At 45.5% G+C, this 19,408-nt stretch overlaps 1 protein-coding gene across 3 annotated transcripts; it reads left to right on the top strand.

Annotated features, from left to right (window-relative positions):
* The first annotated feature begins 54 nt into the window (after nt 1–54).
* EEF1AKMT3 (EEF1A lysine methyltransferase 3) lies at nt 55–19,336 on the top strand. Of its 3 annotated transcripts, none has more exons than XM_080811535.1 (6): nt 55–388; nt 8,145–8,318; nt 8,943–9,071; nt 10,205–10,327; nt 16,405–16,492; nt 18,743–19,330. In XM_080811535.1, exons 1-6 carry the CDS (start codon nt 212–214, stop codon nt 19,147–19,149), a joined length of 1,098 nt encoding a protein of 365 aa, XP_080667661.1. In that variant the 5' UTR covers nt 55–211; the 3' UTR covers nt 19,150–19,330. The 3 variants fall into 3 exon arrangements, with proteins under 3 accessions (XP_080667661.1, XP_080667660.1, XP_080667659.1); XM_080811533.1 differs by lacking the exon at nt 55–388 and adding an exon at nt 7,744–7,856 and having other exon boundaries at nt 18,743–19,336; XM_080811534.1 differs by lacking the exons at nt 8,145–8,318; nt 8,943–9,071; nt 10,205–10,327; nt 16,405–16,492; nt 18,743–19,330 and adding exons at nt 512–623; nt 5,605–7,529.
* The last annotated feature ends 72 nt before the right edge of the window (nt 19,337–19,408 follow it).

Genomic DNA, 19,408 nt, shown 5'->3' on the forward strand with positions numbered 1-19,408 from the left:
GCCCCGTCGGGTGTGCGCTGGGGACCCGAGCGGGAGGGGCAGCTTCTCATCCCATCTCCAGGAAGTCAAACTGGAGGGAGGAGGGCAAACTCGGGGAGGCGGGGCTCGGTGCCACGGAGAAGCCCAGGCGACCCGCGGCCCCTCACCCTCCTCCGGTCCCAGATCCGGGATACCAGCGCTGGCCGGGGGTTCCGTGTGCGCTCTCATCCGGATGGCCGACCCCTGCCCAGATCGTGAATCAGAGTCCGAATACGTGTTCCCGCGGGAAGTCGGGCTTTTCGCGGACTCGTACTCGGAGAAGAGCCGGTTCTATTTCTGTGGGCACGTGCTGAGCATCACACAGAACTTCGGGTCCCGCCTCGGGGTGGCGGCGCGCGTGTGGGACGCGGTGAGGAGTGGGCGGCTCTGGGCAAGGGCCCCCGGGAGGTCCGGACCCTAGACTCTCCCTCTGCCATATGGAACCATCCACGCGACAGTCTTTTTCTTTCTCTCTCCCCCTTTCCCCCCGTAGGCTCTGAGCCTGTGCAACTATTTTGAAAGTCAAAATGTGGATTTCCGAGGCAAGAAAGTGATCGAACTAGGCGCAGGGACGGGCATCGTGGGAATCTTGGCCGCGCTGCAGGGTGCGTGAGCTTTGTGATAGGAGTGAGTGGGGGTGGGGACTGGGTGGTGGAGAAATTTGTCACTCCCTGGATTCTTCGGAGGGGAGTGATTTGCGACCCGACCGGTCTCTTTTTAACAAACGGTGTGTGTGTGTGTGTGTGTGTGCGCGCGCGCGCGCGCGCGCATCTCTTTCTGTGTGCCAGAGAAAACACCCAGGGTGGTTGATTTGGGGGCAGGTAATAAAAACCGGGCAGGCCTTAGAAGGAGTAGGAGTTTTTTCTACCTTTTTGTTCTTTGTGATTTCATGAATAATACCGTCACTTAAAACCGCCTTTGCTTTGACATGGTATTTTGTCAAAATGCATCTTTGGGGGCATTCTGTAGGGGGAGCAATCTGCTTGTATTAAACCCGAGGAGGGCTTTATAATTCTAGTATGAATAGATATTAGGTTTTTTAGAGTTTTGACTGCTTGGGAGAAATAAGCGTGAATTCTTGAGGGTTAGGGTGTTTTTTGTGGGGGAAGTGGGGGGTAGGAATTAGGCACCGCAGACTTCGGGAAGGAAAAGGTAAGGAAAATTTTGCTTCACTTTTTTTTTCCCAAGGATCCAAAACTACAAAGGAAACAGCTCCTCAGTTTATAATCTAATGGGCAGGCAAAACCTCACACCCAAAACACTCATTTAAAACACTTATGATGTCATCTCTCTAGTAATGCAAATGTCTTTGTTCTTGGGAACACAACTAGGTCACATTCAGGGAAGTCTTCCCAGAGACAGGCATTCATTCTTGTGTTCATTCAGTCAATATCAGTTTGGAGCCTTCTATCATGCCAGGTACTGGGATATAACAGTGAGTGAGACAGCTCTCCTGTTCCTGAGGAGCTTATGGTCTAGTGGGGGAAGGTGGGGGCAGATGTTATGGTACTGGAATTATGGTGATGTATGCACAGAGCCAGTGGACGTGCTCTGGCTATGTGTCCCTTGATCCCTGGGAATTCAAAGAGAAGCACTGTGAAGTGAGCAGGTGAACAGTGCGAACACAGCAGGCTCACAAAACCAAGGGAGTGTTAAAAGCAATTTTCCATGAAGGAAGAGCAGAGGAGAGGTATACAGTTATGCTAAAATGGGAGAAGAGCGTGTAATATGGATGGGAACACCTGCTTCCACTTGCTCCAAGCCTGGGTTCTCCTCCTTTGCCCCCGACCAGCTGCCAAGTAAGAAATCTAGGGGTCATCTTGTCCCTTGCTCTCTCCTGCTCACATCTCGGCAGTCAGTCAAACCTGTGGGTCATAGGTCCTTAATAGTTCCTCACTTGTCTGCTCCTCTTCCTACCATCTCCAGTTCAGGCCACTGTTGTTTCTTCCCTGGGTTTTTGCAAGTGTCTTCAAGCTTTCCCATGGGAAGGTAAGCATGCCGCAAGTAGATTGTGTTCTTCCTGTACCCAGGCTGTTTCTCCTTCAGGTGTCCCCATCTCAGTGAACCAAAGCATCATCTACCCAATGGGAAACCTAGGTATCACCTTTGACATGTCCCTTTTTCTCACCCCCATAGCCATTACTCAAGTCCTACTGATTTTATCTTCTAAAAATCTCTCAAATCTCACGTTTTCCCATAGACATTGATGGCTCCCCAGTCCATGCCACCATGGGCACTTGACTGCCCTGCTGCATTTAGGCCAACTCGTCTTCCTGCTTTGACTCCTTGCCTCCACCCAGACCTCTGCCCACTCTACCCAGCAGAGTGATCTTTTCAAGATGCACCTGTAATCACCTCTCACTCCCGTCTTTCAATGAGTTCTTGTTCTTTCAAGATCAAACCAATACCTTTGGCATGGCTTCCAAGGTCCCACCTCCCTCTCTGGCCTCTTTCTGTGCTTCTCCCTCCCTTCTTGTGCTCCTCATGCTGTCAGTTACCCTTCTCTCAGTGCCTCATGTCTATCTTGATGTTCTCATCCGTGGAGCCTTCATACAGACTGTACTGTACGCCTGGAATCCTTGAACCACCTGGTTTATTCAGATGCATCCTTCAGTGCTCAGCTCAAACATCACTTCCAAGGGAAAGCCTCTTTGGTATCCCCATCTCCAGGCTAGCTTAGGCCTCCTAGTATATACACAACTGTGCTGACTGGTTTTGTTTTGAATTTGTCATTACTAAACTTAAGTGCTGCCCAGCTAGTCTGTTACTAGCAGTGCACGTGTTCTTCTGTTCTCCCAAACATTCGTTTTACCTTCTTTCCCTTCAAACCTCTACTTGCCTCCTCCCGATCTTCACCCTTAGCTGATGGCTTTGTTGCCCATCTCTTCTGATTGCTTCTATTTTGTTATAGAAAATTTTCCACGTTCCTGTCACAATGTCTACTCACCTAACTGTGTCTGTTTTAAGTGCTGCTCTCTCTCCTGTTACCGTCGATAAACACACTGTGCTCCCAAGCTCTCCATTTGTCAACAGGACCCCGAACTTTCTATCTACTCAAAGACATTGTTCCAGCAAACCTCCTCCCCATCCCCAGTCCCCCCTCCATTACCAGTTTTTCCTTTTCTCTGGAACATTCTATACACCCCCACACACCCCTATTACATCTATAAATATGCCATATTTTCTCTTAGAAAAAAAACTGTTGGTCCTACATATTCTTTTAGTTACCACCCCATTTTTCTGTTCTACTTTATAACAAAACTCCTCAAAAGAGTTAATCTTCTTCATCTGTAGTACCTGTCTTACTTTTCCCTCAATCCATTCCATGTTTCTGCCCTTATTTGCAGCAGTCAAAGGTGGTGAGCTTCATTTCCAACTCCATGTTGGTAAGTACAGGAGTTGGTTATGAGCCCACTTGACTTGACTTTGCAGCATTTGACTCTCCCTCCTCCTTGAAATGCTTCCTTTCATTTCCAGGGTACCGCACTTCTGCTTTCTGCCCACCCCACTTACCCTGGAGTTGTCCTTTGACCCCTTCCCTTTTCTTTTTTTTTCCTTTTTCTTTTTTTTTTTTTTTTAATTTTTAAAGATCTTATTTATTATTTGACAGAGAGAGACACAGTGAGAGAGGGAACACAAGCAGGGGGAGTGGGAGAGGAAGAAGTAAGCTTCCCGTCAAGCAGGGACCCCGATGCAGGGCTCATCCCAGGACCCTGAGATCACAACCCGAGCCAAAGGCAGACGCTTAACGGACTGAGCCACCCCGGTGCCCCAACCCCTTCGCTTTTCTGTCTATACACCCCACTCCCAAGCAATCCCATCACCTCATGGCTTTAAATCCCATTTCTATGCTCATGACTCTGTAACTCCCATTTCCATCTCCAGATTTGTTTGTGGAACATCCTACCCACCCGACATCTTCGTGTGGTTGTCTGGTGGGCACCTCACACATAGACGGGAACTCATGATCTTCCTCTCCAGTCCTGCTCCTCCTATAGCCTTCTTCCTTTTAGTAAATAGCAGTTCGGTCTTCTAGTCAGTCAGCTCAAACATCCCCTCTCTCTAGTATTTCATGTCCAGCCTCTCAGCACATCCTGCTGACTGTACCTTCAGAATCATTCAGGATCTGACCATTTCTCAGATGTGGCTACCACCCTGGTTCAAACGAGCATCACCTCTCAGCTGGGTTAGCTGCCTCCTAACTGGTCTCTTCACTTCTGAATTTGTCCCCCGGCCATCCTTTCTCATCACAGCAGTCAGAGTGATCCTTTATTCATGTGTTTATTTTAAAGATATTTATTTATTTAGTTATGTATTTAAGAGAGCATGGGGAGGGGCAGAGGGAGAGGGAGAGAGAGCATCTCTAGCAGACTCTGCTCCAGCCACTGGCCTTCCTGCTCTTTCTCAGACTTACTGACACACTCCTGCCCCAAGGTCTCGGCACGTGTTAGTCCCTTATTTGGTACATTTAGCCTGAGAGGTCCACGTGGTTTGCTCCATCATTTCCTTCAGGTCTTTGCCCAAACATCATCTGTTGAGCGAGCCATTTCCTAGCCACTCAATTTAAAATTACATGCCCCGCCCCATCCCTGAAGCAATTCTTATCCCCCTTCTCTGCTTAATGCTTCACCATAGCATCTGGTGTGCAGTGTATTTTCTTTGATTTGTTTTGTTTGTTGTCCATTTTTTGCCGCTAGATAATCCCTCTGAGGGGAGGGATTCTTGTCTGATTGGTTCACTGCTGTATTCTCAACACCTGGCATAGAGGCACAAAATAAATATGAATGAATGGATGAATTTTTCCTGTGTTTGTAACAGTCGTCATGATCAGGGTCTGTTTTGCAGTACCTCGTGTGTCTCTACCTCTCTAACAACACTGAAGGAAGGCTGAGGTTTTGTCTTGCTCACCACCGTGCTGCCAGAACTTAGTAGGGGCTCAGTACATGTATTTCTTGCATGAATGAAGCTTTCTGAGGTGCTAATCTGATTATCCTCACCCTCTGCTTCTACCTATAAAACCTACCCCCCTCAGAATCAAACCTGAGTCTCTTAGCATGTCATCATTATTCTCCAGTCTTGATACTTCTCTCTTTCCTTCCATATCCCCTAAGGTTCAGCCTTCCTTGAACCTGCCATGCTCTCGCCCCCAGGCCTTTGTACTCTCTGTTCTCTGCCTGGAAAGCTCCACCTAACTAACTCCTGCTTGTCCTTTGGGGCTTGCTGAGGCCATGTCTTCTGGGAAGCTTTCCAGACCCATGAAGTTTGGTGTGGGTCAGTAGGGGCTGGATGCATACATAGCCCTTCTCCAGCTCGGTCCTGCCCAGGCTTCTGGTGATACCCAGCGGTTGTGTGTTGGACAGAGCGGTTGAAGATCAGCTCAAAGACAACGTTGATGTTGTAGAACATAAAGCAATGAGGACAGCAGCAGGTGAGATGGAGGTTAGGGTAACTAAAAGCCCAAGTGTGCACTCTGGGCTGGCAAGACACTGTTCTCTAGGCCCTGTGGTCTCTGGACCTTTTGGGTAGGAGCCGAGACCCCTCGGTTGGTCTGTCTGACTTGCATTTCTCCTCCTTACTCTCTCTCAGGGGGGAATGTTACCATCACTGACCTGCCCCTGGCCCTAGAGCAGATCCAGGCCAACGTCCAGGCCAATGTGCCGGCTGGAGGTCAGGCCCAGGTCCGCGCCTTGTCCTGGGGGATTGACCAGCATGTTTTCCCTGGAGACTATGACCTGGTGCTGGGGGCTGATATCGTGTACCTGGAGCCCACCTTCCCACTGCTGCTGGGCACCCTCCAACACCTATGCGGGCCCCATGGCACCATCTATCTGGCCTCCAAGATGAGAGAGGAGCACGGGACAGAGAGCTTCTTTCAGCACCTCCTGCCCCAGCACTTCCAACTGGAGCTGGCCCAGCGGGATGAGGATGAGAATGTCAACATCTATAGAGCCAGGCACAGGGAACCAAGACCTGCTTGACAACACCCTTCTGCTCCTCTGAACCCCTTGTCCTAAGAAAAGAACTGCCGAATCTCCAAAGCCATAAACACGAGGAAGAGAAGTATGGGTTTCCTTTGCCTCTCTCTTTCCTCCTTCCCTCTTTGTTCCCCCAGATACTCTTGGGCTGGTGCAGGGAGGTGCCTGCTTGCTAGGAATCTTAGAGCCCTGATAGCGCTGGGTTAGAGCACAAAGGAAGTTCCCAGTTCCTGTTCCCAGAGGATGAAACGAAGATTTTTAGGGATAGGGGAGACAAATGGGTGGTGAGAACAGTGGTTGCAGAGAGATTGTTCCTGAACCCTTCCAGTCCTGCTGTGTTGTATTTTTTTTTTTTTTTAATACAGAATGGACTCTTTTCCCTGCCAGATTTGAATGGAATTTTTTTTTTTTAAAGGGAAAGAAGATCATCTCTGCATCCAAAGAATTCAGGCTTTTGCTGGGGGGCTAGGAAGGAATGAACCTCAGACCACCCACTTCTTGCTTCTGGAGATAGAGTCTGGTGGGACCATGGCCCTAACTGGGTCAAATCCTTCCTGCCCTGAAGCTGGGCACATAGGCAGCAAGCTGTCATGTGGACTATGGCTTCTTCATCCTTTTTGGAGCTGGAACCGGGATCACTAAGTACTAGGTTCTTCTCATCTTTGAGTTTTCTTCAGGTTTCCAAGCCCTGTTGGTCCTTCCTTGCTAATGTGTTTTGTCTTCCCCTCTTTTCTCTTCCCACTGAGCTACCTCTGCTTGGGGCTCTCTTTTACTCCTTGGGCCACATATCACCTCCTCTGGATTCCTGGCCTCCATTCCCTCCCATTCAAGCCACTTATCAAACTCTCTTGATCTTCCCACATCAGCTCTGATTAGCTTCGGATGCCTACAGCAAGAGTACGCTCCTTGGCTTGGTACTCAGTCCATCCTGTGTGATCCCAAATTACTCTTCTTTTTCATTTTCAACTGGTTTCCTATGTGTATTGCAACCCCTGGACAAATTCCAAATGTCTACTCTTTGTTCCCTATTTCCACACCTAAATTCCTTGTTTTCTTCATTCTTTTTGGTGATTCTCTGCCTGGAAGGGCTATGTCTACTTGTCAAAATCTTTATTACTCTTCACCTCTTTCCTGAAAAAAACTTTTACAGAGCCTCCTGTTTGGGTGTGATTTCTTTCTCCCTGGAGACCCTTTCACTGTTTGTTCATCTTATGGGACTTACGTGATCTTACGTGGTCACTTGCCTGTTCCCTATTTTCTCACCATTAGATTATCTTGGAGGGTAGGGCTGTGGTTTTACTCTTCTCTAATTCCCTGAAGTCTAGCACAGCTCCCAGCATACAGTAGATGTCCAATAAAGACTTTGCTCATTCAACAAATATTTACAGGGTTTGTTGAAAGGACTCCACTCTTACCTCCCCAGGTGCCCTTGGCCAAATTTCTGAACCCACCCACCTACCTCACAAGTTTGTCGTGAGTCCTAAATGGATGACTAAGAAAGATGAACGGAAATAAAGAAACATAAAATGTTGCCACATGTCTTGAATTGTTATTTTGCGACAACTTTGTCCCATGGTTTCTGTTATTTTATCTATGGTGGGAGTGGGGAGGTGAGGGGGGATAAATCCCTTGTGAAATAGTCTCCAAAAGCAAGGTAGAAGCGGCGAGTGTGCCCACCCCGGCCAGCAGGTGGCGCAGTCCTCGCTCGGCGCTTGGCGCTGAAGAGATTTGGCCCTGCCGCCGCGCCGTAGGCTAGTGGCCTCACCGGTGCGCCGGACGACGGCAGGGTACTCTGGGGCCAGAGAGATGTCGCTACTGCGGTCGTTGAGCCTCTACCTGGTCGCGCGGGCCGGGAGCTGCCCGGTGAGGGGTCTGGGCCCTCCCGCCGTCCCGCCTTCCTTGCAGATCTCCCGAGCGCTCGGAACGCAGTGTTTCCTTCCGTTCCCCGTTCGACTCCATCCTCCCCCCCCCCACGCCCCCGACCTCATTTTTTCTGTGGGGTCCAGTCCCCAGTTGGCTGCCTTCCCCCACTCCCGGAGGAGGTGTCTCCTAAGGTGGCCTCCTAAGGTGGCATTCCCACCGACGTGCTCTCCACCCCCCGGAGTTCCTGGCTGCTTCCTGCTTCTCATCCCTTTCTTCTTACCTCTGCAGGCGGGACCCCTTCGGCTTCAGTCGCTTCAGCCGTGGCACAAATTTCACACTGGGCCCTGGCTCTCTTCTGCGGCCTCCAGCAAGGAGCTTCTCATGAAGCTGCGGCGAAAAACAGGCTACTCCTTTGTAAACTGCAAGAAAGCTCTGGAGACTTGTCGCGGGGATCTCAAACAGGTGTGGGAGAGGAGGGCGAGGGGAGTGGGGCGGGATACTAGGGCTCGAACTCAGTCTCTCAGGGAGTTGCTGCTGGGGAGCAGTGAATCAGACCTGCTGCCCAGGGACCCATAACTGCAGAAGTCTGGATAGGATTCTGACTTAAATGACAACCTCGCCCTTTGACCGTGTTTTGACTCCGGAAGCCGTTAATTCAGCATCCCATGGTTAGCAAACTCTATTCCAAGCACACTGCTATGCTGTTTTCCTGCTGCTTGGAGCCCAAAGGGCTCGTGTGGGCTTTGGGAATGAGACTCATCAGGACTCAAACTGTGGTGCCCTTACACTAACCCTGTGATCTAGGACACCTTACTCTTTCAGAGTTGAATTGTTCTTGTCTGTATAATAGAAATACTACTCTCTGCTTCATGGGGTTGTTGTGAAGATGAAATTTATCCAAAGCACCAGGCACAATGCCTGGTATTTGGCATTCAGTGGTAGGCTGCCAGCAAACGATAGATTGCTTGAGTTTCCATTATAGGACTGAAGAGAAGCAGAAAGAATCAGGGAACCTGAACATATTTTAGAGCTCCGTTCAGTTCTAAATTCTTTGACTTTGTCATCTGCTGTATTTTTAATTTGTAGGCAGAGAGCTGGCTCCACAAACAGGCCCAGAAGGAAGGCTGGAGCAGAGCTGCCAAACTCCATGGCAGGAAGACCAAAGAAGGTCTGATTGGGCTACTTCAGGAAGGAAACACAACTGTGTTAGTAGAGGTGAGTTGTCAGAATTCCAGATAACCAGGAACAGCTGCCCCTTGGGTGGAAAGAAGAGGTGTTTGAGAACCACAAAAGGTTGTTGAAATTAAACTGGTGAGACCACAGTTATGAATTCACTTAAGTATAGAAATGCACAGGTATGTTGACGAATAAAGGCCTTGAAGTCAAAAAGATTACAGATATCCCGCACTTTTCGAAAGTTTGAGTTACACACTTTATATTTACAAAAGACCGACATTTGTACCTGTTTTGTTTTTGGTTAACCAAAAGAAATTCAAAGAGTACTTTCACTTTTATGAAACAAAAGGCAAAAAGTGAAAATAGCATTCCCTGTTGGTTTTGCCCTGAGTTGCTTTAGAGGCAGGGGCACCCTAGCAGCAAGAGTTGTGCCCCCAAACTACTCCCTGCCCAAACTACACTCAACATCAAGCTGCCATATCTTTGAACTTTGTGAGCATCTGTATTTTAGGTCGATTTATTTTGTGCACCCACATCCATCTAAATGAATGGTAATTGATTTTTCGCTTTATGCCATTTCGGCCAACAAAAGGTTTCATAGGAATACTCTACTTTGAGATGGTGGAACAAACCTATGCTTCTACATGTGAGTCTCATATGGCCTTATAACTTGCCACTGATTGTTTCCTGGAAGAGATTTTAAAGCTAGGAATTATATTAGTTGATGGATAGCATGTAGCTGTTTTAGAGGAGGTTTAGGGGCCTCAACTGGTGAAGAATCAGGTGTGGGTTAGTTTAGAGTGAGAAAAGGAGATAAGCATGCTGATAGCAAAAGTGGCTTGGTGTTGGAGGAGCCTGGAGAATTAGGTGTTCATGGCCTGCAGCCATAGGCAAGTGGTGAACTTGTAGTGAGTCCTTTCGGGGACATTATGGAACCATCTTTTGAAAGTGCAGGTCACTGCCAACTCATTGGTGGAGCAAGAATCACTTTATTCAGTTTCTGGCCTCAAGCTAGGAGAGGAACTGCAGCCTTAAAATTCTAGGGTCTTTTATTTCTGTTTTGTTGAATCTGCAGCTTGTTCTGCAGTACCTTGGTTTACTCTCCAACTTTATGGCACTTTTGCAAACTGTCCATAAACAGCCTATAAACAACATCAATTTGTTTCCACCAGGTAAACTGTGAGACAGATTTTGTTTCCAGAAATTTGAAATTTCAACAGTTGGTCCAGCAAGTTGCCCTGGGAACCCTGTTGCATTGTCAGAACCTAAAGGATCAACTTTCCACGTACAGTAAAGTGAGTTTTGGGATTATCTGTCAATATGCTGGATTTACACACACACCCCTTTCTTTTTTTTTAATTTTTATTTTTAAAGATTTTATTTATTTGACAGCGCGAGCACACAAGCAGGGGAAGCAGCAGTCAGAGGAAGAGGGAGAAGCAGGTGTTCCTTGGAGCAGAGAACCTGATAAGGGGCCTGATCCCAGGACTCTGGGATCATGACCTGAGCCGAAGTCAGAGGCTTAACCGACCGAGCCACCCAGGCACTCGGACGCACTCCTTTCTTAGGGTCTTTGCTGTTCCCTGTTTTTCAGACATCCTCATGGCTCACTCCCTTACTTCATGTCCTTGCTTAAATGTTATCTCTTTGGAGAGAAACATCCTTCCTGTTGTTCTAGCCCCTTATTTTGCTTCATTGAAAAAGTTTTGTTGTAATACTATGTATTTATTATATTTTTATTTATTTATATATTGATTGCCTTCCCCAATAGAATGTGAGTTTCATGAGGCAGAGAATTTGTCTTTTCACTACTGTGTCTTTGGTGAAAGAGGAGTGGGCCCAGCATTTGGTTGGGGCTCATTAAATGTTGAATGAATGAATGAATGCCAGTGAGGTAGAGTCCTTCAAATCAGGTGAAGCTTTTTTTCTTTAAAGATTTTTTTTTTTAAATCATTTGATACAGAGCGATACAGAGAGAGCACGAGCAGGGAGAGAGGCAGAGGGAGACAGAGAAGCAGACTCCTTGCTGATCAAGGAGCCCGATGTGGGGCTCGATCCCCGGACCCTGGGATCATGACCTGAGCCAAAGGCAGATGCTTAACCATCTGAGCCACCCAGGTGCCCCACTTTTCTCTTTTCTGTTCTTTTCTTTTCTTCTTTCTTTCTTTCCTTTCTTTCTTTTCTTTCTTTCTTTTCTTTTTCTTTCTTTCTTTTTAAAAAGACCTACCTATTCTTTAAGAGAGAGAGAGAGGGTGAGAGAGAGTGAGAGTGGGAGCCCGAATTGGAGGGGGTGGGACGAGGAGCAGAAGAAAATCCCAAGCAGACTCCCTGCCGAGGGTGGAGCCCTATGGAGGGCTCCAGGCTCCCCCGGGGTGGGGGATGGGGGTACGTACGGCTGGGTGCAGGGTTCCATCCCACAGTAAGACTTGAGCTGAAATCAAGAGCCAGAAACTTAACCGACTGAGCCACCCAGGCACCCTAATCAGGTGAACGTTTCTTTGTATTCAGAAATTTAGAACAGCCTGAGGAAAGGATTTCTTCTTTCTTTCTTTCTCTCTTTCTTTCTCTTTCTCTCTTTTTCTCTTTCTTTTTTAAGGAAGGGATTTGTAAATACAGATATTGGAGAAGGCACAGTTTAGGAAAACAAGCATATTCTTGTCCATAGGAGAAGCAGGATGGAATTATATTTGTCTGCCTTTGGTTCATCCTTAAGGTCAAGGCAAAAACGAACCAACTACTCATTTTTTTATGTGTGTTTATACTACCTTTTTTCTCCTATGTATCCTTCTCTTGAGAGCTTGTGGTAAATGTTCAAAGATGAGCTACTTAAACTAGAAGTTCTAATCTTTTTTTTTCTTTCTTTTTTAAGTAAACTTTGCTCCCAAGGCGGGCTTGAACTCATGACCCCAAGATTAAAGAGTTGCATGTTCTACCAACTGAGCCTGCCAGGCACACCCAGTTCTTCTTTTTTTTTTTTAAATTTTAAATTTAAATTTAATTTTTTTTATTATGTTCAATTAGTCAACATAGAGACACCTAGAAGTTCAATCTTGACTGCCTGTAAGTCTGTAACCCTGAGCTATTCACTTATTTTGTCCCTGTTTCATTATCTGTAACAAGAAATATTGGTTCATTTTAGCTTCATTTATTTTTTTCCCTTTTGGCCTTTAATTTTTTTTTAACTTTTATTTTGAAAAAAATTCAAACTTACGGAAAAGTTGCCAGTGTTCTGGAATATTAGCTACATTGTACTTTTATCTAGATTCACCATTTGTTAACATTTTGGCATATTTGTTGTATTACTTTTTATATACTTATTGTTATCATCACTCTTTCATTTTATTTTAATTTTAAGTAACCTCTGCACCCCAATGTGAGGCTGGAATTCAGAACACCAAGATCAAGAGTTGCATGCTCAAGGGATGCCTGGGTGGCTCAGTCGTTAAGTGTCTGCCTTCAGCTCAGGTCATGATCCTAGGGTCCTGGGATCGAGCCCTGTGTCAGGCTCCTTGCTCAGTGGGAAGCCTGCTTCTCCCTCTCCCACTCCCCATGCTTGTGTTCCATCTCTCACTGTGTCTCTATCAAATAAATAAATTAAAAAAAAAAAAAAGAAAAGAGTTGCATGCTCAACCAACTGAGCTAGCCAGGTGTCCCATCACTGTTTAAAGAAATTTTTTGCAAGTATGTTGCAGACATCAGGACTGTTTTTCCCTTGAATAGGTTATTTCCTAAAAATGACATTCTCCTATGTAACCACAGTACAATAGTCACAATAAAGAATTTTAACACTGATACAATTTTTTTATTTATATAATATGGGGCATATATTCATATTTTGCCAGCTAGCACTTTTTCTTCTGATCCAGGATCCAGTCTGGTATCATGTGTTGTAATTAGTTGTCGTGTTTGTTTAGTGTCCTTTCTTTGTTTCACAGCCTTTCTTTGTCTTTCATTACAATGGCCTTTTTTTTTAAGATTTTATTTTTAAGTAATCTCCATACCCAAGGTGGGACTTGAACATACAGCCCCAAGATGAAGAGTTACATGCTCTCCTGACTGTGTCAGTCAGGTGCCCCACACTGACATTTTTTTTTCCCAATAAGCTCCTTTTTTTTTAAAGATTTTATTTATTTATTTGACAGACAGAGATCACAAGTAGGCAGGGAAGCAGGCAGAGAGAGAGGAAGGGAAGCAGGCTCCCTGCTGAGCAGAGAGCCCAATGCAGGGCTCGATCCCAGGACCCTGGGAACATGACCTGAGCTGAAGGCAGAGGCTTTAACCCACTGAGCCACTCAGGCACCCCCCACACTGACATTTTTGAAGAGTAGAGAACAGTATTGTAGAAAGTCCTTTAATTTGGGTTTGTCTATATTTTATCATAGTTAGAGTTTGGGTTTTTAGCATGAATATTAAATAAATTATCCTGTATATTTCCCAGGATGGTGCATCAGGAGGTATGTGATGACCATTGGTCTCATTACTAATGATGTTAATTTTAATTTTTTTATTATTTTTTAAGATTTTATTTATTTGAGAGGGAGAGTGAGAGCACACAAGGAGGGGGAGGGACAGAGGAAGAGGGAGAAGCAGGCTCCCCACTGAGCAGGGAGCCCAATGCGGGGCTTGATTCCAGGACGACGTGATCACAACCTGAGCCATAGGCAGACACTTGACCCCTTGAGCTACCCAGGCAACACCGATGGTACTAAGTTTTTAAGATTTTATTATTTATTTATTTTAGAGGGAGAGTGAGAGTGAGCTTGTGCCGGAGCGAGCAGGGGAGGGGCAGAGGGAGAAGGAGAGAAGGAATCTCAAGCAAGCAGACTCCACTGAGCGAGTAGCCCGACCTGGGACTCGATCCCACAGCCCTGTGATCATTACCTGAGCTGAAATTAAGAGTTGGATACTAGGGGCGTCTGGGTGACTCAGGCGATAAACGTCTGCCTTTGGCTTGGGTCATGATCCCAGGGTCCTGGGATCAAGGCCCGCATCGGGCTCCCAGCTCAGCGGGAAGCCTGCTTCTCCCTCTCCCAAACCCCCTGCTTGTGTTCCCTCTCTCTGTCAAATAAATAAATAAATAAATAAATAAATCTTTAAAAAAAAAAAAAAGTTGGATGCTCAACCAACTGAGTCGCCCCCTTGTCCCTGATGATGTTAATTTTGGTCTCTTCTTGGTCAGGGTAGTATCTTCCAGGTTTCTCCACTGTGAAGTTACTCTATTTCTCTTTGTAATTAACCAGTAATCTGTATGGGAGATTCTTTGAGACTGTGTAAGTGTCCAGTTCATCAAAAAACTTTTACCTGAAAGTATTAGCATCCATCTGTGACTATTGTCAGGTTCAGTTATGACTGTTAATTATCAGTTATGGCTGATAGTTACATAATGGTTACTTTTCTATCTCTTAAAATTCCTTTTACATGTGTTCGTTTTATTAGTTGGCATTCTACTTCTCTGTTCCTTCAGCAGACAGATGCAGGAAGTGTGTGTGTGTTCCAGTTCTAATCCTACATCCCAGGTTTTTCCTTTCCTTCCCCTATTCTATTTTTGTATCTTCCTTCTTGCACTGTTAGTACACTGGCTCTTAGCAACTTCAGTGTTTACTTATTTTCTCATCATTCCAATACACACTAAATCGTTTTAGTGACTATACCTGACTGCTGGAAATAACAAACCTATTAAGGAGTTCAAGATTCCTTGGATGTTGTTTTTGTCTTTACATTGGAGTTACATGGTCAAAGGACTGTATTCAAAGTTACTTGGATTAGTTTTTTCCCCCCTTCTGTGAAGTTACGGTATTCATTTGAAATATAGTTAGAGTCTTATGTTTCTGTGTAGTTAGTTTTGGTTTTACCCCCAGATTCTTGTTAATCTAATTTTGTTTTTAAATATGTAAAACATTGGGGTGCCTGGGTGGCTCAGTGGGTTAAAGCCTCTGCCTTCGGCTCAGGTCATGATTCCAGGGTCCTGGGATCGAGCCCCGTATCGGGCTCTCTGCTCATCAGGGAGCCTGCTTCCCCCTCTCTCTCTCTGCCTGCCTCTCTGCCTACTTGTGATCTCTGTCTGTCAGATAAGTTAAAAAAAAAATGTAAAACATTAACAAGATTCTGAAAGTTAAAGCTGTAATACACATGCACACACGCATACACACAAAGAAGTCTCACTCCTCCTTCTCTCCTTTCTACCTTATTCTTGTCCACTCCTGTAGATAACTAGTTTCATTGGTTTTGGGTATCCTTTAAGTCTTTTTTGCAAAAATAGCATATTTATAGAAATCTTTCTTACACAAATGATGGTATAATATATACATACTCTTGGGGCACCTGGTGGCTCAGTGGGTTAAAGCCTCTGCCTTCAGCTCAGGTCATGTTCCCAGGGTCCTGGGATCAAGCCCCATGTTGGGCTCTCTGCTCAGCAGGGAGCCTGTTTGTCTTCCTCTCTCTCCGCCTGCCTCTCTGCCTACTTGTGATCTCTGTCTGTCAAATAAATAAATAAAATCTTAAAAAATATATATATATATATATATACACACACACACACACACATACTCTTTTTTTTTTTTTTTTAAGGATTTATTATTTGAGAGAGAGAGTGTGCACGCACGGGGCAAGTGGCAAAGGGAGAAATAGAATCTCCAGCAGACTCCTCACTGAGTGTGGAGCCCGATGCAGTTGCCCCTAGATATGTACTCTTTTAATTTGCTTTTTTTCACTTAATAATACTTTGTATTATTAATATACTGGAAATACTTTGTAGCAGCTCATGCAGATCTTTTCTTTTTCCCAGCTGCATAGTTTTTCCATTATGTGGCTGTGCCGTGGTTTATCCAACCAGTCTTTTAGCTTTAACATTTTATGATTGTTTGAAAATACTGTTCTTGATTTCTTGGAAACTACAGTTGAAGAAGTTAGGCCAGAGGATGGGATTGAGAGAGAATTGGGGGTGGTACAGTGATAGAATAAAATAAAAGATAAAAATAGAACTCTTATAAATTTGTAACATTTTTGGCTTAATGAAAACATTCATTTAGGGGGCGCCTGGGTGGCTCCGTGGGTTAAGTGTCTGACTCTTGGTTTCAGCTCAGGTCATGATGTCAGGTTCCTGAGGTCAAGCCCTGCGTTGGGCTCTGCACTCAGCAGGAAGTCTGCTTGAGAGTCTCTTCCTCTCCCTTTGCCCCTCCCTTGTGCAGGCTTGCTCGCTAATGCTCTTTCTCTCTCAAATAAATAAATCTTTAAAAAAAAAAAGACCCAAAACATTCATTTATACTTAGTTGTCTTAAATCATTTTTTGAGAAACACACTATTTTTGCCTAGTCTCTTTGTAATTTAAGTGGTACAGAACAGATTTGTTCTTTTTGTGTATGTGTGCACTTAGGGCTTCTTGAATTCCTCTGAACTTTCTGAACTTCCGGCTGGGCCTGAGAGAGAAGGCTGTCTCAAGGATCAGCTAGCCTTAGCAATTGGTGAGTATTTGTAAGGATTGTGGGAACTGGAAATCATGAACTGGACCTCCTGGTATCTTCGATATTCCTCCACACCTGATCGGGAATTGCAAGCTCATGTGCCCACAAGGGTCAGGAAATATGAATGTGAGAAGTGGGTTGTGTTGTGCGTTAGACGTTAGTGAGCAGTAGGTTCCCTGAGACTTTCACACTGGTGAAGGAAACTGCCACCAGGCTCTAGCCAGTTGTTACCTTGGGGTCCCAGCGTGGTCAGAATTTTTAAATTCCTTCAAAAGAATTTAGCTTTCTGTGTAAAAATTTCAGTTTTTAGATGTTTGCAGCTAATTAATATCATTTTCTCACTCTGCAGGCTGACTGAAGCATGTCTTTAGGCAGGGATGGCTTTTGACTTCTTCCAGTTGACTACCTTTCTATACGCTGTGGGAGACACACTACATCAGAAGTCATCTCACCTTCTTTATAAAGGGATCCAGGAATATTTGGGGGCATTATGTGTAGGAATTTGAGCTCTTCTTTGGAAAAATCTGATCCTGAATTTGTGAAAGTTTATTCCTTCCAGAACCACTGGGCACAGGAACCGTAGCTGGATCATTGTGCCACAACTAGTGGGAATTTTGCTTTCTTCCTACGTGTCCTTGATGGAAGGAGGGAAGTAGGGCTGGGTTGGAGCTTGCTGGGAATTTACTGCTCATCCATTGTTTCCAGTCAAGGCATCAATTCTGTTTTTATCAGGTTATCTTGAAATATGTATGATGTTTTAGTGAGTCATGGCTGAGAAGCCAGGCAGACAGCTGCGAATGGGACTTATTAAGAAATTCTGGAAGAACTGGGTGTTTCAGCCTTGTCAATTTCTGAGAATTAACTACTGTTCAAATGCTTTGAATTGTTTTAAGATTTCTTTTGATTTCTTCCCTTATTAAGACTTTTAAAGATTTTTTTTTTTTTTTTTTTAATTTGTCAGAGAGAGTGAGCACAGGCAGACAGAGAGGCAGGCAGAGGCCGAGGGAGAAGCCGGCTCCCCGCTGAGCAAGGAGCCTGATGTGGGACTCGATCCCAGGACTCTGGGATCATGACCCCAGCCGAAGGCAGCCACTTAACCAACTGAGCCACCCAGGCGTCCCAAGACTTTTAGATATAACTATGGCTAATGCAGGGATATTTACCTAGACCTTTTGGGGTCTCCTAACCTCTTTCCTACCCTTTAGCTTATTTGGACTTATGTTAGAGAGGATAGCATCCTGAGGAGACAGGGAAACCTGGAATTATATTTGATTCTTAAAAACAACGCTGGGGGCAACTGGGTGGCTCAGTAGGTTAAGTTCCTTCCACTCAGGTCACGATTCCAGGGTGCTGGGATCGAGCCCTGCATCGGGCTCCCTGCTCAGTGGGGAGCCTCCTTCTCTCTCTGCCCCTTCCCTGCTCTTGCTCCCTCTCCCTCTCAAATAAATAAAATCTTAAAAAAAAACAAAAACTGAAAATTTTATTTTTGCTGAGAGGAAGTTGAAACTATCTGATGGTATGGGGTTTGGGTTTTCTGGGGCTTTTAGTTGTGGACTTTTTCCTGCTATCACGGATGACGAAGAGTTGTGTCAGTTAGGGTGATTTTCGGGAGGGATGGTAATTTCAGGGAAAGAAAACACCTAATTGCTTTGGAGTGAGATGCGGGCTTTGCTTCCAGCTTTGGCATGTAGTAGCTGTGTGAGCTTGGGCGGTAGCTTGAGCTTTCTAAGCCTACATCAAACATAGTAATGGTATCAAAAAATGATAGCCAGCATTTGCGTGCCGCTCTGTGCTAGATCATGTAATGAAGTTTGTTACTTTATTTATGTCTCCTAAGAACTCTGCTTTCAGGTTATTTTAAGTGATGTCATCTCCATGTTGTGGAGGAGGAAACAAAGGCTTGATAAATTCATAAATGAGGTTATGTCACTTGCATAAGGTTATATAGCTGGTAAGGGGCGGAACTGAGACCCGAGTCCAGGGTCTGTGGGACACCATAGCCTATGTTTTTAAGTACCAGTGTGGCACGTTGTTGGTGTTCCATAATAAATGGTTTATTTCTCCCACCCCTACCCTCTCCTCCCACATACCTTTTCCTCTTTAAATGGCAAATAGTATCTCTCCATATTCATAGTGTAAATGTGGGGAGAGAGGACTGTCTCCCAGACTCGGCCACTTCTATGCATATTTTGGTAACTGCCACGGGTGTCACGTTCTAGAAGCGTGTTACTTGTTTTCTCTTTTTTATAGGGAAGCTGGGAGAAAACATGACTCTTAAACGAGCCGCATGGGTGAAGGTGCCAGCTGGGTTCTACGTTGGCTCTTATGTCCATGGAGCAATGCACAGCCCATCGCTCCACAACCTGGTGCTGGGGAAGTATGGGGCCTTGGTCATCTGCGAGACATCTGAGCGCAGAGCAGGCCTGGAGGACCTGGGCCGCCGCCTGGGGCAGCATGTGGTGGGCATGGCCCCTCTCTCTGTTGGCTCTTTGGATGACGAGCCTGGGGGGGAGGCAGAAACCAAGATGCTGTCCCAGCCATACTTGCTGGATCCCTCCATCACGCTGGGACAGTATGTGCAGCCTCAAGGGGTGTCTGTCGTGGACTTCGTGCGGTTTGAATGTGGAGAAGGTGAAGAGGCAGCAGAAGCTGAATAGGTTCCAGAGACTTGGCTGGAGGAAAGGTTTCTCCTCAGCTTTGGACATCATTACGAAAAGAAGTTATTTCCTAAGCCTCTTCAAACCCAGAAGTTGTTTTTCATTGGTGTTTATAAAGAAATGATAGACTCAATGAGTAAAGCTTTAAATAAAATTGCTATATAATAAAGAAGAGTAGAGTCTTTTCCTTGTTTGTGTAGTGCTGGGTTTAGCTTTTTTTGTGCCTGACTTGTGCCAGGTTGGGGAAAACAGCAGGGGG

This window comes from Martes martes, assembly GCF_963455335.1.
Source record: "Martes martes genome assembly, chromosome: 8".
Lineage (NCBI taxonomy): Eukaryota > Metazoa > Chordata > Mammalia > Carnivora > Mustelidae > Martes > Martes martes.